Raw genomic sequence first — 25318 nt, forward strand, 5'->3', positions numbered from 1 at the left:
GGTACACAAAACGGGTTAGAACACTGTTGCAGAAACAAAGAAACAAACATGCCAAATTTAAACAGACCCAAAATCCCCAAGATTGGCGATCTTTTACAGAATCTCAAAATTTAGCACGACTTCAATGCGAGATGCTTATAACAGTCTCTACAATGAAACTTTGTTTCAAAACCTGGCAGAAAATACAGAGAGATTCTGGTTGTATGTGAAGTATGTTAGTGGCAAGAAACAATCAATGCCTTCTCTGCGTGATAGCAATGGAGATACTATCGAAGACAGTGCTGCCATAGCAGAGTTATTAAACACAGCCTTTTGAAATGCCTTCACAAAAGAAAACGAAGTAAATACTCCAGAATTCGAATCGAGAACAGTTGCCAACATGAGTAACTAGCAGTAAATATCCTCGGAGAAGTGAAGCAACTTAAATCACTTAATAAAAGCAAGTCTTCTGGTCCAGGTTGCATACCAATTAGGTTCCTTTAGGAGTATGCTGATGCATTAGCTCCATACTTAACAATCATATACAACCGTTTGCTCGACAGAAGATCCGTACCCAAAGACTGGAAAGTTGCACAGATCACACTAATATTCAAGAAAGCTAGCAGGAGTAATCCACTAAATTACAGGCCCATATCATTAACGTCGGTATGCAACACGATTTTGGAACATATATTGTGTTCAAACATTATCAATTACCTCAAAGAAAACTGTGTATTGTCACACAGTCAACATGGGTTTAGAGAACATCGTTCCTGTGAAACACAACTAGCTCTTTATTCACATGATGTGTTGAGTGCTACTGATAACGGATTTCAGATCGATTCTCGATTTCTGGAAGGCTTTTAACACTGTACCACACAAGTGGCTTGTAGAGAAATTGCACGCTTATGGAATATTGTCTCAGTTATGTGACTGGATTTGTGATTTCTTGTCAGAGAGGTCACAGTTTGTAGTAATTGACGGAAAGTTATCGAGTAAAACAGAAGTGATTTCTGGCGTTCCCCAAGGTAGTGTTATGGGCCCTTTGCTTTTCCTTATGTATATAAACGATTTGGGAGACAACCTGAGCAGCCGTCTTAGGTTGTTTGCAGATGACGCAGTCGCTTATCGACTAATAAAGCCATCAGAAGATCAAAACAAACTGCAAAACGATTTAGAAAAGATATCTAAATGGTGCAAAAATTGGCAGTTGACCCTAAATAACGAAGTGTGAGGTCATCCACATGAGTGATAAAAAGAATCCATTAAGCTTCGGTTATACGGTGAATCAGTCTAATCTAAATGCCATAAATTCAACTAAATACCTAGGTATTAAAATTACGACCCACTTAAATTGGAAGGAACAAACAGAAAATGTTGTGAGGAAGGCAAACCAAAAACTGCATTTTATTGGCAGGGCACTTAGAAAATGTAACAGATCTACTAAGGAGACTGCTTACACTACACTTGTCTGTCCTCTTTTAGAATACTGCTGCACGTTGTGGGATCCTTATCAGATAGGACTGACGGAGTACATCGAAAAAATTCAAGGAAGGGCAGCACGTTTTGTATTATTGCAAAATGTGAGAGAGAGTGTCACAGAAATGATACAGGATTTGGGCTGGACATCATTAAAAGAAAGGCGTTTTTCGTTGCGATGGAATCTTCTCACGAAATTCCAATCACCAACTTTTTCCTCCGAATGCGAAAATATTTTGTTGAAACTGACTACATAGGGAGAAATTATCACCACGATAAAAAAAAGGGAAATCAGAGCTCGTACAGTAAGATATAGGTATTTGTTCTTTGCTTATGCTATACGAGATTTGAATAATAGAGAATTGTGAAGGTGGTTCAATGAACCCTCTGCTAGGCACTTACGTGATTTGCAGAGTATCCATGTAGATGTAGAATGCTTTTTAAAAGTTAAAGAAGAAAGGTTCTGCTTAAATGTCAGTTATGTAAATTATTAAAACTCTTAACTTACCTGTGAGATGAACATCTCTTCTCTTTTAATTTGTGGGGTATTTCTATCACCTTGTTCATTTACTTGAGGTCCAGGGTCACATATACCATTTGCTGTGCCCTGGTTTATTCTGCACGTCTTCCCTGATCTACAAGAAAGAAAATTTATTATAATCCCAGAAATCAATGAAGTACGGACTTGTTAAAATATCAAAAAACTAATCGGGAATTGTTATGACAAGAAAACATGTATGATTTATTCTATTTTACAATAAGTATTGTACCACACTAACACAAATAATAAGATGAGAAAGATAAATAAGGGTCCATGTCATGCATAAAATTAACTGAATATGGGAAACATTTACATCCACAACTAGGACTAGGAAATCAGAAAAAATAGGATTTCAATATTACAGAAAATATAGTGATTAAAAAGAAACCAATTACAACAGGTGTTCCCGTCACATTTTTTACTATTAATATAATGTATTATGGGGTTTGGAGTTTCACACTGAGATAGAAATGTTTTCTGATTGATAAATTTCATTTTAAAGTTGTTCTGGGATGCTGCATACTGCAGGCCACAACCACAAACACTGCACCACTCAGTTCATATAATTTGTGTACATGACAATGATTTGCAGAATAAGATTTACTGACTCATCACCGCACAGTCTAAACCGCTAAGGACAGAAACCAGAAATTTGGAGAGGGTATTGACCTTGCACTGATTGATCTTACACTTTAGGTAGGGATTTTTTTGAAATGTCACCCCTAAGATGGTGAAACAGGGTATGAAAGTTTTTTTTCCAAATGTCTCGTTACTAAAGTAATTTTGAAGCTAGAACTATGAAAATTGGTATTTGGTTTCTCAGTCACAAATAAACAAATATATTTTTCAGCATTTTTGAAATTTAAACCACTAATGGGGTAAAATAGTGAATGAAAGTTTTTTTTAAAAATAAATTATTATTAAAGTACTATTGAAACATTTTTAAAGCTATATCTATAAAAATTGGTATTGGAGTTCTGAGTTGAAAATTGAAGAAAAATATTTGTTTTTGTTTTTGGGAACATCAACCCCTAAAGTGGTGAAATAGAGGATAAAAATCATTATGGAAATATTTCATTGCACAAGTATTTGGACACTAAGTTTATGAAAATTTGTATTTAGCCTGTCTATTAGAAATAAAAAAAAAGTGTTTCACTCTTTTTGGAAATTCAAACCTAAGGGTGTGAAATAGGGTGTGAAAAGTTCTACAAAAACATTTCATTGTGATAGCATTTTTGAAGCTAAATCTGTGAAAATTTGTATTTGGCTTCTCCATTAGAAATCTAAAAAAATGTGTTTCACTGTTTTTGGAAATTCAGCCCCTAATGTGATGAAAATTTTAAGAACATATTTCATTATATTAAAAAATTTTAATAGTTAAATCTATGGAAACTGCTGTTTCATTTCTTGGTTAATATAACGAAATAGGAGAGGAAAGTTTCTACGGAAATGTCACCACAAGAGCGCAAAAGGCACGATTAACAAAGACTATGGACTCCCACTACCAGAATCACTTTTTGGTCAGAAGTGCATTCAGGGAAGACCATGCTTATATGGCCTTAATTAGAATGTGTTGTAATTTGTGAACAACATAAAATTTGACTACAGAATTTAAAAAAAATCTTTGTACACCATACAGTGTACGAGAGCAAAGAAGTGGGTGCTAAGCTAGTATTACATATACAGGGTGTCTTCGAAAAACACCAACGAGTCTTAGGGACCGGTCCTTCACAATCACAATAAAACAAGAAAAAATGTAGACTCTAAAACACATACCTTCCAAGAGCTATGAGCACTTTTTCAGTACAAGAGATGTGTTTCACATTAGCGAAGATGAACAAGTGCTCACAGATCTTAAGGTGCGCATTTTGGAGCCCATGTTTTCTAGGCTTTTTTTCTTGTTTTGGTATACGGAACCTGCCTCAAAAGCTGGTTGCAGATTTTCTTTTATTTTTATTATTATTATTATCTTTTTTTTGGGGGGGGGGGGGGGATATAACAAACTACATGCATTCTATGGCATCAGAAGTCTCCCTAAGGATCCACAGTAACTTGATGTGATGCTAGGGGGCAGTCCCTTCCAGGAGAACGAAGCGTGAAGAGAAAGCACGGTGTGAGTTGAGCAGTCATTCAGGATGGATGTTACCCAGCTTGACGAGCACTCTCATGTAAAGATTGCATATCACCGTGGAAGGAATGCGTGACAATGCCACAAGGAGCTTGTGCAAACGATAGGAAATGCTGCTCTACTGTACTGAACAGTTGCTCGGTGGGTAGATGCATTCACGGGTGGTAGAGCTGCAATGCCTGACATGCACCGATCCAGGCAGCCTGTCAGTGTGCACATAAATTATGCTTGTATTCAGATGATCCAATGCTTGGAGAATGATGCAGTAGGAATTACAGTGCAATACTGGTATTGAGAATACAACAATCTACAGGATTTTACTCAATGTGCTACACCTGTGTAAAGTTGCTGCAAAATGGGTGCCTCATGCACTAAGTGAAGTGGAAAAGTGGACACAATATTAAACTTGTGGCGGGCATCTAGTGCATTATGAGAAGGACGGAGGCAATATGCTTGCAAGAATCATAGTCACAGATTGATTTGGGCCAGGGCCTACGAGCCAGAACTGAAATGCCAGTCTGTGGAATGGCGTCATTCAGGTTTGCCATGCAGGCAGAAATTTCATTACAATCTCTCATCTGTCAAGTTAATGTTCATCATGGCCTATGATATTAGAGAAGTGATTATGTGACATTTCATCCTACATGGACAACCTAATAATGCATTGTACTACTGTCGCACTTTCCTGGAATGACAACTACAATGGGCTATTTTGGAGAAACATCCCGAGTGTCTACGTGATGCATTAATTCTTCAGGACAATGTGAAAGACCATAAGGCAGCATGCGCACAGAATCTACTCATGCAGTGGGGGTGGGAAGTACTGGAGCAGCCTCCATATTCACCAGACTTATCATCTTGCGATGATGACTTCATACCAAAAGAGAGAGAGAGAGAGAGAGAGAGAGAGAGAGAGAGATTGATGGCTTTCACAATTATGTCAGTGCGGAAGTACATTACATCCAAACTCCTGTAGGAATCAAAGTGAACTGGCAGCACGAGGAGAATGGGATGCGTATGACAGGATGTGAATTTGGGGCAGATGGGAAGCATGCCAGGAGAGCCGAGGTGGTCAAGGTGACCATTTGTGTTGTGCAGGAAATAGGGTTTTGAGTTCTCGTCCAGCATAAACATTTACCTGTCATCTTTGGTTTACTTCAAAGCCTGAATGTGGTTGATGTCATTGGTGTCTCTCAATCCACATGACTAACGAATGAGAAGCAGATCTCCAAATAACAGGTGCACACTCAGTGTAATGAAGTTGGCTGCATAAATTATCATACAGGTAGTAAATTAAGACATTTCTAAAAATCACTAGGTAGAAGTGCTCAAAAGATTGGCAGTTTTATTTCAAGACATTATGGTATTGACTAAATGCAGAAAGAAAGTTGGTAACTTCTGACATAAATAACGAAAATTACGTTCTATCAAAAGTATATTTTGTATTCAGACACATATTCATGATGCCTTTATCATAGGGGCCACATGGCAGGTCATTTCTCAACTTGCAATACACCTTTGGAATTGCAATATAAGGCTACCCAATATCTTTGGCAGCTTATATGAAGCATCTGACAGTACCATGGGCAGTATCCATTAACAGGCACTGAAATCTTATGGTATTATGCATGTAGTTTGCGACTGGCTGGTATCCAACCCATATAGCAAAAAAGTTTTATTTTTAGTAGTACCTTTTGTGGGCTGGTTAGTTACATCAACTACCTTTCAGTCTATCCACAGCACATGCCTAATTCCAATGTTTTTGGAGCAGCTATTTGATGTGTACAATAGTTTGCACTATCTCACTGACCTTGCTACCGCCGTGGCAGGTCTAACGGATAACCAGAGGAATGTTCAACAACTGCTCACCTAACAACAGATGTGAATACATATCAAATAGTATAGGGACAATCCTTTTTCTTTCCCTTGGGAAAACTGTAGTGTGGGCACACAAAGTGAAAGAAATACAATTTCTGCTCAAAATACTCTATTATTTGCACATTTTACATTTTTTGCACCACAGGACAAGATCTACATCTACATCTACATTTATACTCCGCAAGCCACCCAACGGTGTGTGGCGGAGGGCACTTTACGTGCCACTGTCATTACCTCCCTTTCCTGTTCCAGTCACGTATGGTTCGCGGGAAGAACGACTGTCTGAAAGCCTCTGTGCGCGCTCTAATCTCTCTAATTTTACATTCGTGATCTCCTCGGGAGGTATAAGTAGGGGGAAGCAATATATTCGATACCTCATCCAGAAACGCACCCTCTCGAAACCTGGCGAGCAAGCTACACCGCGATGCAGAGCGCCTCTCTTGCAGAGTCTGCCACTTGAGTTTGTTAAACATCTCCGTAACGCTATCACGGTTACCCCAATAACCCTGTGACGAAACGCGCCGCTCTTCTTTGGATCTTCTCTATCTCCTCCGTCAATCCGATCTGGTGCGGATCCCACACTGATGAGCAATACTCAAGTATAGGTCGAACGAGTGTTTTGTAAGCCACCTCCTTTGTTGATGGACTACATTTTCTAAGGACTCTCCCAATGAATCTCAACCTGGTACCCGCCTTACCAACAATTAATTTTATGTGATCATTCCACTTCAAATCTTTCCGCACGCATACTCCCAGATATTTTACAGAAGTAACTGCTACCAGTGTTTGTTCCGCTATCATATAATCATACAATAAAGGATCCTTCTTTCTATGTATTCTCAATACATTACATTTGTCTATGTTAAGGGTCAGTTGCCACTCCCTGCACCAAGTGCCTATCCGCTGCAGATCTTCCTGCATTTCGCTACAATTTTCTAATGCTGCAACTTCTCTGTATACTACAGCATCATCCGCGAAAAGCCGCATGGAACTTCCGACACTATCTACTAGGTCATTTATATATATTGTGAAAAGCAATGGTCCCATAACACTCCCCTGTGGCACGCCAGAGGTTACTTTAACGTCTGTAGATGTCTCTCCATTGAGAACAACATGCTGTGTTCTGTTTGCTAAAAACTCTTCAATCCAGCCACACAGCTGGTCTGATATTCCGTAGGCTCTTACTTTGTTTATCAGACGACAGTGCGGAACTGTATCGAACGCCTTCCGGAAGTCAAGGAAAATGGCATCTACCTGGGAGCCTGTATCTAATATTTTCTGGGTTTCATGAACAAATAATGCGAGTTGGGTTTCACACGATCGCTGTTTCCGGAATCCATGTTGATTCCTACATAGTAGATTCTGAGTTTCCAAAAACGACATGATACTCGAGCAAAAGACATGTTCTAAAATTCTACAACAGATCGACGTCAGAGAGATAGGTCTATAGTTTTGCGCATCTGCTCGACGACCCTTCTTGAAGACTGGGACTACCTGTGCTCTTTTCCAATCATTTGGAACCTTCTGTTCCTCTAGAGACTTGCGGTACACGGCTGTTAGAAGGGGGGCAAGTTCTTTCGCGTACTCTGTGTAGAATCGAATTGGTATCCCGTCAGGTCCAGTGGACTTTCCTCTGTTGAGTGATTCCAGTTGCTTTTCTATTCCTTGGACACTTATTTCAATGTCAGCCATTTTTTCGTTGGTGCGAGGATTTAGAGAAGGAACTGCAGTGCGGTCTTCCTCTGTGAAACAGCTTTGGAAAAAGGTGTTTAGTATTTCAGCTTTACGCTTGTCATCCTCTGTTTCAATGCCATCATCATCCCAGAGTGTCTGGACATGATGTTTCGAGCCACTTACTGATTTAACGTAAGACCAGAACTTCCTAGGATTTTCTGTCAAGTCGGTACCTAGTATTTTACTTTCGAATTCACTGAACGCTTCACGCATAGCCCTCCTTACGCTAACTTTGACATCGTTTAGCTTCTGTTTGTCTGAGAGGTTTTGGCTGCGTTGGTGTGAACTAACTAAATATTACAGCACATGTATGTTAGTCTTGCCTTTGTTATCATTATAGGCAGAGCACAAGCGTGGGGGATGAAACTGGATAATACTTGTTACTATCAAAGACAGAGAAAAGAAATCAAACTAATCACTGTAGCCACTGTAATCAACTCAGGAAAACCTCAGATAACATTAATCAGTATGCCCATGCAGATTTGGTACAGATGCTAGGGTGTGAGAAGGCCAATATGTGAAGTGCTGCCCACTTCAGCATCAGTGCTTTATTCATTGCACATGGGTTATTGATTCTTCCTTGTGACTGGCATCTCCTTGTATGATCTCAGACCAGTCCTTTACTACCATACTATTTGCGAGTACTCTGGGAGAACAAGAATTGTAGTGTAACAGATATGCTCCTGTTAAATAAATTTTTATAACACGGCTTACTATATAGTGATATCACATCCGATCAAGAAGCAAGCTTCAAAAAATAGAAATGTATATTGGATTTCACTACTGAAGTTTCAAGAACTGTTCCACTAATCTAATCATGAAGTGAGTGAGCAATAGCATTCACTCAAGCTTTAGCAGTACGGTCAATGTTGGTGGGTCTTGAGAAAGGCTATAAGGTGTCAATATCAAACTGCTGGTAGGTAGGCCTAGTTTGTGCTTTCTGTTGAAGTTGTAATCAATAAAATAATTTGAAACAAGCTTCCTTTAAGTTTATGTGTCCTCTGAAAGAATCCATTCTGGTGTTTTTTTGGTGCAAGAATTGACTCAATAAGGTAGTGCTACTTTGCGTTTCAGGTTTTGTACCTGAGGGAACATTCTGTCAACTGTCAAGGGCCATCAAGCAGCAAAAGTTCGAAAGGGATGATGTTTATTAACATGGACATTATTTCAAGTAAAGTTACATAAAAATGTTTATGCTGATAAGCCAAAACGTTATGACAACTGCCCACCATGTCATTGGATGCTGCCTAGTGGTGGTGTGTGCATGTGATGTGGTAACAAGAGTATGTAAGCAGAGCAGACACAACCAAGGTATCGCCCTAGCAAAGATACATGCTACAAATATGAAAATCCACTGAGAAAAGCAACTATAACAAAGGGCACATTATTATTACACACCGCATATGAATGAGTATCTCAAAAATGGTAACCTGGTTGAATGTTCACATGCTACTACTGTGAATATCTACAGAAAGAGATGTTATGATTTGGCATGGCCAGAACCCCACCAACTTTTCAATGGTTTCTCAAAGAACTCATGAGGTCTGTGCATGGCTGTACCAACTATATTGATGATATTGTAGCAGTTTGGAAAAGTGCCGCTTCTTTCAGTCTTCTATGATTTATCTTGGGTTCATGGTCTCTAGTGCTGGTATCAAACCTCATCATCAGAATGTCTCTGTCATCGTGGCTCTTCCACGTCCTACATCAGTCAAGGAACGGTCTTGTTACATAAGGGGACATCTTTCAAGTGGTTGCAGGTGTGTGAAATGGTGTTTGCCAAACTCAAGTCTATGTTACAATCGGCAACTTTCCTCATAACCTATCAACAGGGTCAACATTTAGTATCAGCAACAGATGTGTCCCAGAATGGCCTGGGGACAGTGTTAGGTCATAAACATTCTGATGGCACCAAGCGGCCTACTGCATACGTATCGAAGATGCTTAATTCGACTCAGATTAGATATTCACAAATAGAGAAAGAAGCTCTCGCCATTGTTTATGCCTTAAAGAACTTTCATGTTTTCCTGTATGGGGTAGAATTCCAACTCATCACTGAACATGAGTCGTTAGTAACGATGAATTCTCTCTGTCACCCTGGCAGCCCTGTAAAAAAACATTTCTATCAAAGGATTTCTGGCAATGCTGGTCTCTGATAACAGCCCTCAGTTTGTGTCACAAGAGTTTGCCTACTTCTGCAACACCTGTGGTATTCACATTTTTGCCCTGCCCTTCCACCTGCAGTCCAATGGTGAGACCGAAATGTTCGTTAGAAGAATCAAAATGCAAATGAAAAAAATTGTGACTTGGTACCTGTACGACATTGCCTTGGATCAATTTCTGTCCTATCAGTTCCTATCGCTTCACACCATTCGGCGACAACAGCCCCGCCGAACTGCTCCATGGGTGCCAACCCCGGACACTCCTGCAAGCTCCTTTGGCTCAGCCAGGGATGCTGACCCATGCAGCCATCATCCTGTTTTCAGCCCGGGGTGGCTGTCTGGGCATGTGAGTTTGGTTGTCACCCAGAATGGATTCCCGCCATTATCTCCTGTTACCCACAGCTGCCGTCTGCTATGGCCATATGGAAGAGGGCCTCTGTGCATGTCATTATGACCAATTGCACCTGTGTGTGGATGACTGGACATCCCCAACCAGGACACTGATGTTGCCACACCAGCCTGCGTCACTTGATGGATTATAGGATGCGGCCGGGTCCCTGCCACATTATATGAAGGGCCCCTTGACTGGTGGATGAACCTGGTGCAGCTTCTCCAATATCGCTACCAGTATTGATGCAGCCACCGTCCACACTGGAGTCACCTTCTCTGCTTCGGCCACCAAATGAGGGGGCACCACCACCATCAGGCCCTGGACCTGACATGGATACGGAGCTCGCACCGATGTCACCCATCCTACCATACGGGTTGACAAAGGATGGTGGACTGCACTGCTGCCTTCACCCCAAGCACTTCAAACCACACGCCCCAGTATCAGCACATCATCTCAGTCACAGCCTCGTGGAGGAAGATGCCACGGACATCTTGTGAATCTGAGCTGTTCCCCAAAGGAAGAGGAATGAAGTAATGCCAACAGGTGTTGTTGATATACCTCAATGGGGACAGCCAAAAATGTGTGCCTCTACCGGACTCGAACCCAGGATCTCCTGCTTGCATGGCAACACCTGTCGGCAGCTGAGCGTTTCAATTAATTATTATTTATTCTAAGAGGATCTGATGGTCATCAATGGTATCTTATTTCGAGAAAAGTTACTATCTTCATATATAGTTAAAGGCTACCCGGCCATTGACCTTTGTCTGTGCGAATGCGCACAGGTTGCCTGAACTCGTACGGGAATCGTCACCTAGTTGGTGCGAGTAATGAGTGGATGGGCAAATATCTATTAGGAACATTACATATGTAGTTTGTGGACAGTTGGGAATGTGGGTCTCATGGGAAGCGTGCACGAGATAAGTCCCTGCAGTTATGCTATTCATCTGTGTCCTCAGTGGCTCAGATGGATAGAGTGTCTGCCATGTAAGCAGGAGATCCCGGGTTCAAGTCCTGGTCAAGGCACACATTTTCGGCTGTACAAATCGAGGTATATCAACAACACCTGTTGGCAGCTGAGGACTTCAATTAATTATCATTTATAGTTTGGTAACCTCAGAATGCTTGCAATAACCCCACTGTGTGTTCACTGCGACAGTTAAAACATTAAAACATTTACGCTTCAGACCAGACATCACACAGCTACTTTACATGCATAAGTACGATAACTTTGAACCTCTGGATCTAGGTAATGGACAATGATATAGAAAAACAGGTTTCAAGATTCCCCAAGATTGTCATCTTAAGAACATATAGTAAATATTTTGAAAATTTGCCATGAATTTTAGAATTGGTCATCAAAAAGCTGTGGTTTTTTGGGGTTTTCTAGAACTATCTGTGAACAAATGGTGGTTTTATAAGCCACCTAAGGTCCACCCTAGATCACACCTAATGCAAAAGAACCAACCAATTTGCTCAATTTTCCTGGGCTGAAGGAAGTGTGTAACGTTTAAATTTTGTCCCTGTATTGCAGGATAGCTACAGTACGCCTGTTCTTCTGAGAAGCATAAAAATGTTTGCTAGGCCAAAGGCTGTCCAGAACCCTTGACCCTTTTCGCTCTGACCAACAGAACTCAAGATACGAGTGCCTTGAAAAATCTTACTTCTGCGCACAGCCTTTTGGAACATATTTGTACTGTGCACTGTCCTGCATGAACCAATTACAATCTGTAATTTCTACATTTTTTGCACTGTCTAGTTCCTTCTAATATCATGGTAGTTATTCTGTTTTGCATTAGTATGAGTTATGTCAGCATGTTCCTTCTAGATAGTGTTTCTCATACAGTGGAGATAAATAAACAGTGACTGGTAACAGTAAACTTGTTGTGTCAGTCAATGTCAATAACAGCCACGGTAAGACCTAACCTAAAATGTTCGCATTTAAAATTAAACTTTCCTACTGCTTTTGCTTTGAACTCCTTCACATCTTATGTCTTCTCTACTCTAAAAATCCTTGTACATCATTGTGATGTAGTTCTGTTCAACTCGCTATGCTTTTACACATTAGATATCTATTTCAAGCTATCTATATATTCTAAATCAAATGCCTCACATGATAATTGCTTTGTTTGTCACAACCCAAATTCTACTTAAAAAGTTTGTTCTGACATAACACAAATGACACTTCCAGCCACTACGCAAAACTGCTTGAAATTATCTGCCCCATAACATACAAATATCTTTACTCACATTTAGTTTATCATCTTTCTTTAGGTGCTTCAAATTTTGGTATTTGATTCATCTTTTAGAAATTATCCCCTACTTTAGTAACATGTACTGGAAGTCAGAACCACATCTTACTTGAAATGACATAATAGGTTTAGTGAAGGAATCCTTCCATCAACTGATCTTGAAAAGCCTGATATGAGATCACTGCTCATCTTTGAAGCAATGTTTCAGTTGAAGCAGGTCAAAATACCTCACTTCTGATAAATATACTTAAAAGACAATGCTTTAATTATACTTCATGAATGAAAACATCGATAAAAATATATACCCAGAAGGGTAGGAAGAAAGAAAATAGAATTTCAGGGGTTGAGAGAGTATGTGATGTTAGTAGGGTGATCACAAACTAGAGTCAAATTTGTGAAGAATTTGACAGTATGAGCACACTTATCTTTATGACACTGCACCCCCTCTGCTCTAAATGTACCACTGAACTGGTCTGGAAAGGTGTTAAAGCCGTTATGTCCTCTCCTGAGGCAAGCTGATCCACAACTGCTGTAACTGGTCCTTGATATACTCAATACTGCACTGGAATGGACTTGATGACCAAGCTGATCCCACGCACATTCTATTTGGGACAAATATGATGATCTTGTTGACCACGGGAGTAGTCCAACACCAAGCAGACAGTACATAGAGACTCATGCCATATGTGGATAAGCACTATCATGTTGAAAAATTGCACAATGAAAGTGTCGCATAAGAGGTAACATATGAGTTCGCAAGATGTCTGATGTACCACTGTCTTGTCAGAGTTCCCTCAATTCACCCAGCCACCTGTCCCTGGGTCACAGCAAAACTTGCTGACAATTTATCACTGGGGGTAGTGCAGCAACACAATTTGTCACTAAACACAATGTGATGCCATTTATTAGCAATCTGTGCTTTCCAATCCCATTATCACTGGAAACACAGTCATACATATGTGTTGTAACATTATGACAGCCTGTGGGACAGTAATTCCCTAGTCTGGTTGCTGTTAGTCTCCGACCAGTGGTGATGCAGAATGTTAAATGTAGTCCATTACTTGTCTGTGGATGGTAGATGCAGAAGGAAGGGGGTACAATATGCTTTGTGCGCTGTACAATGATCCCCCTTTCTGGTGATCAGAAGTAGATGATACGTATGCTGCCCTCACATTCCCACACAGTCCAACATCTGACACCATCACATCTAAAAGCCTGATAAAATTGGAAATTGCACAATTCAACCAGCTGGTCACAAGGACAACCACGATGATGTCCCTTTCAAACACTGTCAGATGCTAATAATGCTGTCTCACATGCGTATGCAGCGTGTGTGTCCTTCACAGTGATCACTTTGCATCTGACACTGTTTGTGCCCCTTGTATCTCCTACCAGGCATGGTAACAACACTGAAGACGAGCAACACTAACATACTCCAGTGGCCGTTCTGTCAGATAGAATTGCCCCTCTAATCATTTATGTACCTGCTGATGTGTATGTGCCTGAAGTTATACTGACATGTGACCCTCTCTTTGTGCATGCTTCACATTTTTTGTCAGGCAGTGTACTTTGCCTAGACAAAGTTCAGTTCAGTTTTGTGGTCCTCTTAGTAAATGGAATCATTCCACGTACATCGTGATAACATTGTTAGATTTTTGTATTAACATTTTTGTACTGACATTTTGATTGACTTTTTTTGTAAATTTTTAGCAATTTCTACCCAGTTCAATCGGAACAATATAAATATAAGTTGTTTGCAACCAGAACCGGCAATGTGTAAGGAGTCTTCAATATCATTTGGCTGCACTGAACTACATGTACTACATGGCATCATCAACGTAATTTAAATTTACACAATAAATAACTGAATCATAAGACACATTGCAATTTTAATGTAGGGCTTGAGTGCCATCATGGGGATGATGTCATTATCCTTTGGAATAAGAGCAACAACCTCAGATGAAGGAGGGGACTTTGGCAGCATTACTTGCACGAGCAGTAGTAGTTGTGAGAATCTTAGCAGACATTTCAACAGACAACATACGCCATATGTTTTCAAGGTGCTGCTGCTTTGTTTTTTGCCCAAGGTGAAGACGTCAACACGGATTCACAAGTCTGTCAATGCACTGATGTCACGTTGTCTACGAGAGCCACTATTGTCAGTCATTAAGAGGTCTCAAGCATTGGGGAACTGCTAATCTCAGGTTCACTGACTGAAAACTGGAGGTAAAAAGAGACACAGTCACTTGCCTATAAGCAAAGAGTGCCAAATGCTATATATAGAGGCCCATAGAGGCAAGCATGGCAGAGTTCAAGAGTTCCAGCAAAAAGCAGCAGCCTCTGATAAATGAGCACACAGCAGATACTGTGTAAATGAGCATAAGACTTGGTCAACTAGGTCGTCTCATTAAACTTTGCCTTTATGTACCTCTGGACTGGGTTACTGGTTTTCTCTGTACATTTGTCTACATGTACCTATGTCTCTGTATCACTTTCATTCTAATATGTACTTGAGCTTAAGTGTTCGATTAGGACAACAGAATCTGGCGCTTCTACGGTTCGTGGCCAGTAGTAGCATATGTTACTGCATCTTGAAGTTATAGGTCGGGATGGCCATTTGTTCTGAACAACGGACTGCCTCAAGGGTCAGTTCTTGCTCCCTTGTTGTTTAGTCTGTACATTTCAGACATCCCAGAGACACTTTCAAGGAAATTCGGATATGCAGATGACTGGGCAATTGCTATCAGAAAACAAACCATTGAACAAATGATAGAGATCCTGACAGAAGACCTCAAAAAGCTGGCTCAGTACTTTGAAAACTGAAGTTTGTTGCTTTCATCTAAACAACAAAATGGCTAATAGGGAGCTAAATGTGTGCATGGACAACCAACAATTGAGACACAACAGACACCCTAAATACCTAGGGGTCACATTGGATAGAACACTGTCTTTCAAACAACATCTCCAAAAATAGCGCCATACGCTACATAAATGAATAAATCCTTGTCTCTGTTATTGTAAACTAGTGTGTGTGCTCTTCTTCATGTTCAACACTATCATGTGAAAAAGCAGTAAAAAGCAAACAAGTAAGCCAATTCATCCTCATTTTCTGGTCACTGCCAGATCTACCTCCTCAGCCTAACATGCAAGTCTTTCTGTACCATCTCCAACCGTAGAAACCTGAAAGACCTCAGCCTAACCTCACTGCTGCTTCACTCCTGTATGCAGCCACTCGCATACCAAGATGCAGCTGACCTTAAATCCTATATCACCTCTGACCTGAGCATGAGGTACTAAGTAAGTATGCCACGTCCCATGTTGGTTTACAATGTAAACAATTTGTGTTAGATGTGGGGTCCAGGCTTCAATTCCTGGCTGAGTATCTTTACCAAGAGGTAAGGTGCCTTAGAGTAGAGAAGATAGGATTTTCTCTGGAGAGAACTAGCACATCCAGTCTTAGGACAAACGAGATTGAGCTTTCTCAGAGGATGAGGTACAGTGCACATGCAGGGCAGTCTGTTTTAATGTGTAGTGGGAGTGAGGGAAGAAGATGAAGTTGAGAGGTATTCAGTGTCCAGTGTTGAAGAATTACGAGATTGCAGCAAGCAGCCCACAGCAGTAAACAAGACAGGACGCCTTTACAGCAGTCATGACAATTGGGGTCAGAGACACTGACACTTGAGTCAGTGGCATGGGGTTGTAGAATTCTAACCTTATGTCCAAGCATGAGAGATCAATGCAGCAATGTTGCCTGACCAGGAAACACAATGAGTGGATCACAACCTAGTATGGAAATGCAATCTTCAGCTGCAAAAAAAGGATGAAAAAAACATTTGATATGAATTTGGAAGGTAATGAGGTACTCAGTCATCATAAAGTCTTGTCTGACACATTTAAGTTCATCCTGAGGGCATTTGATGGAAATAAAGATGAACTAAGGGAATTTCTGGACAACTGTTACCTAGCATTCAAACTAATGCCAAGCTATAGTCATAGTGTACCATTTAAATTTGTTAGAACTAGAATTGTGGGTGCAGCTCAAAATTAACTACTAATACACAATTTGACAGCACCTTTGTACTTTGGAATACCATGCGTGTTTATTATTCTCTGGTAGACAGGAAAGCGCTGAAGGTATGACCGAATGAGTGAGTCATGTTGACACATTTCAACACTAATTTTGAGTAGCTGTACCAGGGAGTGATGAGAGCATCAGACATTCCGGGAGGCCATTCTCTAATTCGGAAGCTGGCGTGAGCAGTGTTCATACAGGGAATCGAAGGTGAGAGGGTTAAAACAATCAAGAAAGCAAGAGAAGAGGATTTAATGTTAACACAAGCAGCAAATCTAGCATTAACAGAAAAAGCACCTATCACCTCTTGCAACAAGAAGTTCAATGAATCACGTCACCCGAGAGATTACTGCTTTAGGTGTAAGAGAGGTGGTCATCATGTGAGGAATTGTGCTATGGAGAAATGCATCAGGAAAACTGACACCATGTAGATGAGTTGTAGGAGAGCAGAGAAATGGGCATCCCACCTGCTGCCACCACTGAGATGGACACAGAAAACCCCTATGCACAGGACTCCACAGAGAAACTGAAAGCCTGCAACCAATGGGGTATTGTCAATGCAGTCATCAAGGGCACCCAAGGCTGTGTGATCAGGTGAGACCAGAGCTATTTTACAGTTGTAGAGAACCAGGCATTTAGCTTGATGGTGTAATGCCAAGGCTAGGTTAGCAAATTTGAAGGCTCAGAAACAGGCAAACAAAAGAGGGACATGAGTATGTGGTTGACCACACTGCAAAGTTACATTTAATAGACTGAAAGTGCAGGAATGATTTTGTAAATGTATGATGCACACAAGGAAGCACGAGAACAATAATTTCATAGCAGACAGTGTCACTCAGGTGAGCAAAATAAAGGAATCAGTGCTGAAGGATACAGTGAGCATTAATGTCAATGAAAAGGCATAACTTAAAGGTATCACTGAAGAAGTAAAAGAGATGCATCTTGCCATGATGTTAATACTAAGGATAGGTGAGGATGTATGTGTGGAACACAAGTTTCATATAGTGGAAGACAAGTTAGATGTTTTGTATGAATGAATTTTAGGCACAGACTTTAAAAGTAACCATACAATATTATGAGAATGGAAGTTGCTGCTCACCATATAGCAGAGATGTTGAGTCACAGATAGGCACAACAAAAAGACTCACACAATTAAAGCTTCCGGCCATGGGCTTCCGTCAACACGCCGTCTCTGGAGCAAGGAATCACAAGAAATAAGAAGTGAAAGGCTGATGCATATAAAGGAAAGATGGAACAAAGATGAGCAGCAAACAGAAAATATAGAGCCTTTGTGACATTATCCCAACATGTTCACGAGCAGAAATGATTTTAAGAATTAAAGTGCAGAACACAGTTCTGACCGAAGGAATAGTGGAGAAGCAGCAATTGCAAATGGGAGTGTATCTGCCTGCAGCTTTGGTAACCATGCTTTGTAGGGGCAAAGTATTTTGGATGATTGCAAAAAAAGCACAGGCCATTCTTCTTTTCAAGGTGGATCATCGAACAGACTCTCAAAATTAGAAGCCTATATCTCTGATGTCAGTCAATTGTAGAATTTTGGAACATGTTTTATGCTTGCATATTATGACATTTCTGGGGGCTGAAAATCTCCTCTGCAGGAACCACCATGGTTTCTGAAACCACTGATTGTGTGAAACCCAGCTCACTCTGTTCGTTCTTGAGACCACCTCTAAATCTGGCCCTGCAACTGGCTCTCAACATAAACATATGAAACATATTGCAAATACACAGTCAGAAAGACTCTTTATTGTATGATTACACAATCATAGAAGAATTACTGGAAGCAGTTACTTCTGTAAAATATCTGGGAATGTGTGTACCAAGCCATCTGAAATGGAATGACCACATAAAATTAATTGCCCTATTGTTTTGTAATTCAAAATGAAATTCAGAGTACCACTTGACAAGAAGCAGCTGTACAATCCATCCCGTGCATGTTTATGTGGTAAATGAAGAAAGAAAATTGGTAATAGTGAACCACTGCTAGAAGTGATGATATGGAACATGATGTAGGATTTGTAAATGCTGTCCAGAAAGAAATGGTTAAGTGGCTGGCAAAGCATTACTTACAAGTGAAGAAAGTGCATTATTCCACTGATGGATGCGCACCTCGATGGAAATGAGCGTTTGGCGTCATTGGGCGGGAGGCCCCTTGCAGGGCAGGACTGGCTGCCTTGGTGCAGGTCTTATTACATTTGAAGCCATATTGGGCGACCTGCGTACCGGATGGGAATGAAATGATTATGAAGACAGCACAACACCCAGTCCCTGAGCGGAGAAAATCCCCGACCCAGCCGGGAATTGAACCTGGGCCCATAGAACGGCAATCCGTCACGGTGACCATTCAGCTACTGGGGCGGGTGCAGCTCAATATAAGAATAGAAAAGGCTTTAAAAATTTGTGTGAGCACAAAAGCAACTTTTCTATTGATGCTGAGCATTCCTTTTTTGCTACTTGGCATGGTAAATCTGTGTTTGATGGTTTGTGGGGAACTATAAAATGTATACTGAGAAGAGCTAATTGTCAACTAGTGAATGATGCACAAATAACAACTGCATCTGGTGTTTACAATCTTTACAAAGCTAATACTGACAAATGTTTTTTCACTCCTTAGAGAAAGTCAATGTAGATTTCCTACACAAGAAACTTGAGAAGAGATTTTCGACAACCCATAAAATACCTGGTACCACGAATTTTCATAATTAGAAACCACTTTCTTGTGATTCTTTAGAAATTAGATGAGTAACTTCTTCTGAAAAGCCTTCCTTGATTCTTCCATTCAATGAAAATGCCACAAGTAGACATGTACTCATCTTCAACAATATTCTTTTGTAGCAGCTGTATATGATGACAGGTGGTACTTCGCCTTCGTCAGAAATGTCTGTGATGAAGGAGGAGACAATGAACTACTTTTTATCCACACACCTGGACCAGCAGGGTCATTCTTTTGGTCTGAAAAGAAATATTCTTGTCTTGTGCCTTTGGAAAACATTCTCTGTGTTATTGGTGTACCTAAAATAACATCATTAGGCAGAATGTATTACTTTAATGAAAAAGATGTGAAGTTAACATAATAGAATTTTCCACAGTGGATTAAAAACAGAGATGCTCTTAAGAAGTTTCACTGATAGTTTCAGGGATCTTCACTGCTGAACACATACTTTTATGTTAACATCAGTGTGGCTACAATAATTGTTGATTAAAGATGCTAATTTGATACCCTAAATAAAATTAACCTGTGCAACGAAAATGTTTCGATTAAATTTATGACTTTTGGCTCTGTACTCTCATGAGCCTTTTGGGAACTTACGTCCTCTTCTAAATTTTGAATTTGCTATTAAAAGAAGAAATTTTTTCCTGCAGAATGCAAAGAGTCTTTCATTACCAGGCCTTTCCTTCTTCAACTATAGCATTCATTCACACCTCCATGATTTTTAGTTTCTTGTCCAATTTTACACACTAAACTACCCATTCAATTCCCACATATACTCTATCCACTGCTTTCTGCTTGTGATGCAGCCCTGCTATTACTGCTAAAATACATTATAAGGAAACAAAATTCTAAAGAAAAGAAAAAAAAAATCCACGTTGAGAATACAATTACAAACTACTACCCCACATTTCAGTTAGGGCAGGCTAAAAATAGAACCATATTGTTCTTGAAGTCATTTGAAACAGAAGGCAGTTCAATCAGTACACTGGCTCGCTACTGTGTTTTAATAATAGAAATGACATTTAAGTTCTTTTCTTTTTCGATTGGGGATCGAGGGGGGGGGGGGGGGGGTGGTTACCTAGAGGAAACAGGCTTTGCTTCCCAAAAACTCCAAACCCCTGGTCTGGTTCACATTTATTGATGACACTATCTAGACCTAAGGCCAGGGCACTTTATTCTCATTCCTCCACAACCTCAACACCTTCTCTCTCATCCACTTCACTTGGTCTTCCTCCAACCATCGGCCGAACCTTCCTAGATGTCACTCTCCTCCTCTCAGATGGCTCCATCTACACCTTGGTCCACATCAAAGCCACCAATCGCCAAAAGTGCCTACACTTCGGCAGTTGCCACCACTTCCATACTGAAAAATCTCTCACGTACATCCTGGCCACCTGTGGTAGATGCATCTGTGATGATAACTCACTTGCCTGGTATGCTGAGGACCTCACAAAGGCCTTCACAGACAGGTAGTATGCTCCAGACCTAATTCACAAACAGATTTCCTGTGCCATATCGCCACACACACCGGATCCTCACATTCATCCCTCGAACAAACCACAAAGAATTGCCCCCCTTGTCACCCAATACCACACCGGACTCGAACAACTGAACCAGGGCTTTGATTATCTATCATCAAGCCATGAAATGAGGGCCATCCCACACAAGAGACATCCAACCCCTTCCAAAGTGCTGTTCTGCTGCCCATCCAAACTCCGCAACATCTTAACCCACCCCTATGCATTTCCCACCTACAATCTCCTACCACAGAGGTCATACCTGCATGGAAGACCCAGATGCAAGACCTGCCCAATCCACTCACCCAGCACCACATACCCCGCTCCCATCACAGGTTTATCCTACCCATTAGATGTGAGGGCCGCTTAACATCTTGGTCATCAGTTCCATGACAAAAAGTCAGAATGCCAATCTCAGGCAGAGCAATTTATAACGCATTAAAGTCTGCATCCTTTCCGCAGCAATTTTGGGATAATGCTTGATAGTTCACAAAATGTCACCACTCTTGTAACACTGGAATCAGTATCGGTGAGGATGATGGGCTCTTCTCCATCAGGACTGAGGGCTGCCCTGATATCAGTATATAAGAAAGACATTGCCAAAATATGCTGAACTGAAAGTGACACACCATGAACTTCACAGAATGGTGGAAGAAGACGTGTGTTAAAGGGCTATGTCCGATGTGCAAGTCTGGTAAGCACAACCTCGATCCAGCGGTGAGACTGACATGCCCATGCCTGTGTGGCCTATTTGAGTGACTGCAGTCTCCCACTGACACATGATGTGCCTGTCAAAATGAGATGGCAGTGTGCAAAGTGACGGGACATTGATGGACAACACCATCCCGACATGCTTCCTTGGCAGCTTTGTTGGCCATGTTGTTTCCACATATCCTGATGTGGCAATGTATCCAGCAAAAGATCACCTCCTTGCCATGGTGTTGGAGCCGCTGTAAGGAGTCATGGATTGGCTGAATGAACTGGTCTACTGGATACATCTGGTGAAGTGCTTGTAGTGCACTAAGCGAATTGGAACAGATAAGAAACCTCGTATGGTCAGCCCAGTTGGGGAAGACTGGAGGAAGGAATCAACTGACTGGCTCTCACATTTTTTAGATTTTAATTGGTCATAAACATTAATCCTTTTGAGAAGGAAACCAGTCTGATTCTGAGGGACCAAACCACAAGCATGAACCTGCAGACTTTTAGGTGTTTAAATGCCCCCTCAGTCATTTATTGTAGGTGTTCTTTCCATTTTACAATATAAATCAGTTTTAGTATATTGCCTTAAAAGTTGCAATTGGATGAGGAATTGATCTATATGCACAGAACTTCATGCAGTAAATAATTACTAAATACAAAGATCCGTGCCTCGCAAATATAAGTTCAATGACTTAACCACAGGGTTTGCTCAAACCATACATCTTTGTGATAAAAAACCATTGCTACCTGCTGTACCATTCAGAGTATCATATAAGCCCACACACTATATTGAAAACCACCTATGGGATTTTGTCCTCGTGACAATTCCTTTCCCCTTTTATCTTCTTCATGGTCCATCAGTTTATTGTTCCATCATGTGTCACCATCTTCTCTACAAAACCTGTCTAATTCTGTACATGACTGCACTCTTCATTCTACTGAAATTTATGGTTGTAATTCTTTCAGCTACTTAGAAATTGTCAGTTTCTTCTATTGTATGCTAATCTTTCTCTTATACCCATCATTGCCTATAGCGTAGACATTTAATATGATATAAGCTAGATAATATGGGACAAGTAGTATTAATGAGATTTATGACACGCTAACAACTTCTAAATTACTTAGCACAGCCCTCTAACCTGTCCTCATTTCTAGTACTGGTTTTCTATACACTCATTTCCCCCATCTGTTCTATCCAACATCTCTTAATTTCATACTTCATCTGTCTTTCTAGTTCATTCCTATAGCATGGCATTTTAAATGATTTCAGTTCATTTATTTCCAGTTTTTATAAAGCACGAACTTCAATTATATAAAATACTGTGTAAATATCTCAACTGCAAGTTAGTGCTTTACGGAAAGAAAAGTACATTAGGTGATGATCTCTTTGCCCGTATTAATTTGTCCTGATTCAGCAGTCTTGCTTCCTAGATAGCAGAACTATAACTCTCTCCCATTTCTTGATTTTAAACATGTTGCAACTCGTGTTTCATCTATCCTTAACTATTTCTGAATTTGCTTTGTTAATCCTTAGGCCCAATTCTGCCCACAAATAGCATGGATGTATACTAGTTTTCCTCTAGAGGGAAATGTAGTATGTCACCACAACCCTCCTGAAATAAGAATCTGTCAGGCTTATTTGAAATATCTAAGCTACTAACTAGTAAGTTTCTTTTCCCGTCCCCAATCATACTGGCACATAAATGTAGCCTAAACATCTAACAAATAGATCAGTTCAGATCTGCAAGACATAGAAGTGATGGAAAACAGTATAACTTAGGTGTAAAACAGGGTGCTAATGTAAGTGAAAAACTAACATCGAATCAACATGTTGATAAATGATCACATTCAAATTAGCCTAATTCCCCTCCTGTTACCACACAACTAAAAATACTACTGTATTTTGCATATAGTTATTTCAAAAAAATCTTATCAGTTAAAGCAAAAACAAACTAAAAATTCTATTTTAAAAATGAGCAGTAAATCCATCACTGAAGTTTATGCAAAAGACTTTCTAAAGACAAAGAGGACACTAAATTACATGGAATTAATGACAATCTTTTTACTTCTATCTCTTGCACTTTTGTGCTTTCTTGAGTTAGTGCCTACATGTTTTACTCCCTTCATGGAGATGCTTCATTATGGTACAGAAAATAGGCTACCAACTAACAACAATAAGACAAAAGGACAGTAGTGAATCCCAAAGCTTTACCAGAGCTCTACAACTGTCAACAACAACAAACTAAACAGTATGGTGTGCAAATTAAAATAAATCTAAGAAACTTGGAGCAGACATTACTGAAATGCACTTTGAGAAATTAGCCCCTCCTTCTTTCAACATTCAGTAGTTTTCAGAAAAACAGCACTGAGCTGGTAACTGCAACAACATTCGTATCTCCTATACCATGACTTAAGCCAATCAGAAAAGTGTCCTTCACAGTGGAACACAATCATACAACCACATTCCAAGCAAATGGCCGTTTCATTTCTAAAGAAATGAAGTCTACTGGAGAAAAAAAAAAAGGCTCAAGTTATTTCTGGTTTTATTTTAACTTAACAACTCTGCAAATTAAGGGAAACTTTAATAATGTAAAATTAAATTATACTACTTTAAACTATTCCATTAATGTTGTCACATATATTTAATGTCAATTTGCTAATGTTAAGTATTTACGTCATTCCTCATATTAATGTTATTACGGATCTAGATACATAATGTTTATTTATGTTTTTTACTGGCGTGTCCAATACCTGCATGGGATGCCACAGAACCAAAATAACGTAACTAATATGTTTCTTCAGGCGTTCGTATGAGACAGCCAGTACAAGAAGTAAAAGCTGACAAGCACTTAAGTCTATTTGCTGTGATATCTTCAGAATTAATAACCTTTTTTATTTCGAAAAACATAACCTACCACGAAGAACGTCAATTTCAACATCCTTGGGATGTTAGTTTAGAAATTAGACTCTTACTTTGGAGGCACTGTGCATGGCACAATGTTTAGATACGGCCAATATTGCAAACGTATAAATATATCCAAATAAAGTCCAACAAGAGGGCTAAACTGCATGCTGTGCAATGCCAGGTTGTTGCTCTTTAACATTTTCGTCTCGTACAATTATAGTTTAACATATCTATATGGCCTATCATTCCTAACACAGACTTACAAATGGATTTTCGCGATATTACCTTTTCATAACTGTCGATTCAATCCCCTGAGATGTTTAATAATCCTATCAACATCAGATAGTAAAACGCAAACAACATTCAAACATTACCACTTTACGCGCCCTCCTAACACAAACTCTTCGCATTTCGCAAGTACTTTGATCTCTAAACGGTCTCAGATAATATACTTAATATCGCTCTGTTAACTCTGGTATCAATTTCATTCAAATAAATAATTCATACTTTTCTTCAAAAACTAACATAGCACCGCCGATAAATAGATAAAAAAGTATTTCTTTCACGAAGTGTGGTGTATGAATAAGGTCGATAACTGAAATGAAAGACCATTCTTCAGGGACTTGGAAGACCTACGGACGTCGGGTGTAACCTGGTCGGCAAGATCCCAGCGTACTCCTCAAGCTTAAACTTTACGGCACCTTGATGACAGCCTAGACAGACAGGAGAAAATAACATCCTGGCTGGAATCCTTATTTTTGAGTACTTGCTATTGTAAGTCCACGTCTGTGTTATGTTGAACTGAACTGTTATATTAACGCGCCTACGAGTGACTGAGCGCAATATC

General features: G+C 40.1%; 1 protein-coding gene across 2 annotated transcripts in view; it reads right to left on the reverse strand.

Moving 5' to 3' along the window:
* The window catches only part of LOC126144929 (zinc finger protein 501-like), a 104073-nt gene extending 79191 nt beyond the window's left edge, over positions 1-24882 (reverse strand). The window contains exons 1-2 of one of the 2 annotated variants that reach the window (XM_049915522.1): positions 24757-24882; positions 1967-2093 (exon numbers count right to left, since the gene is read on the reverse strand). In XM_049915522.1, the coding sequence (XP_049771479.1) occupies positions 1967-2093; positions 24757-24764 (135 nt within the window). In that variant the 5' untranslated portion in view covers positions 24765-24882. Of the gene's footprint in view, positions 1-1966; positions 2094-5265; positions 5374-24756 lie in introns of those variants that run through there. The other variant, XM_049915523.1, reaches the window with a different exon arrangement.
* Positions 24883-25318: the final 436 nt, after the last annotated feature.

Source organism: Schistocerca cancellata, chromosome 2 (genome assembly GCF_023864275.1).
Source record: "Schistocerca cancellata isolate TAMUIC-IGC-003103 chromosome 2, iqSchCanc2.1, whole genome shotgun sequence".
In the NCBI taxonomy this organism is placed as follows: domain Eukaryota; kingdom Metazoa; phylum Arthropoda; class Insecta; order Orthoptera; family Acrididae; genus Schistocerca; species Schistocerca cancellata.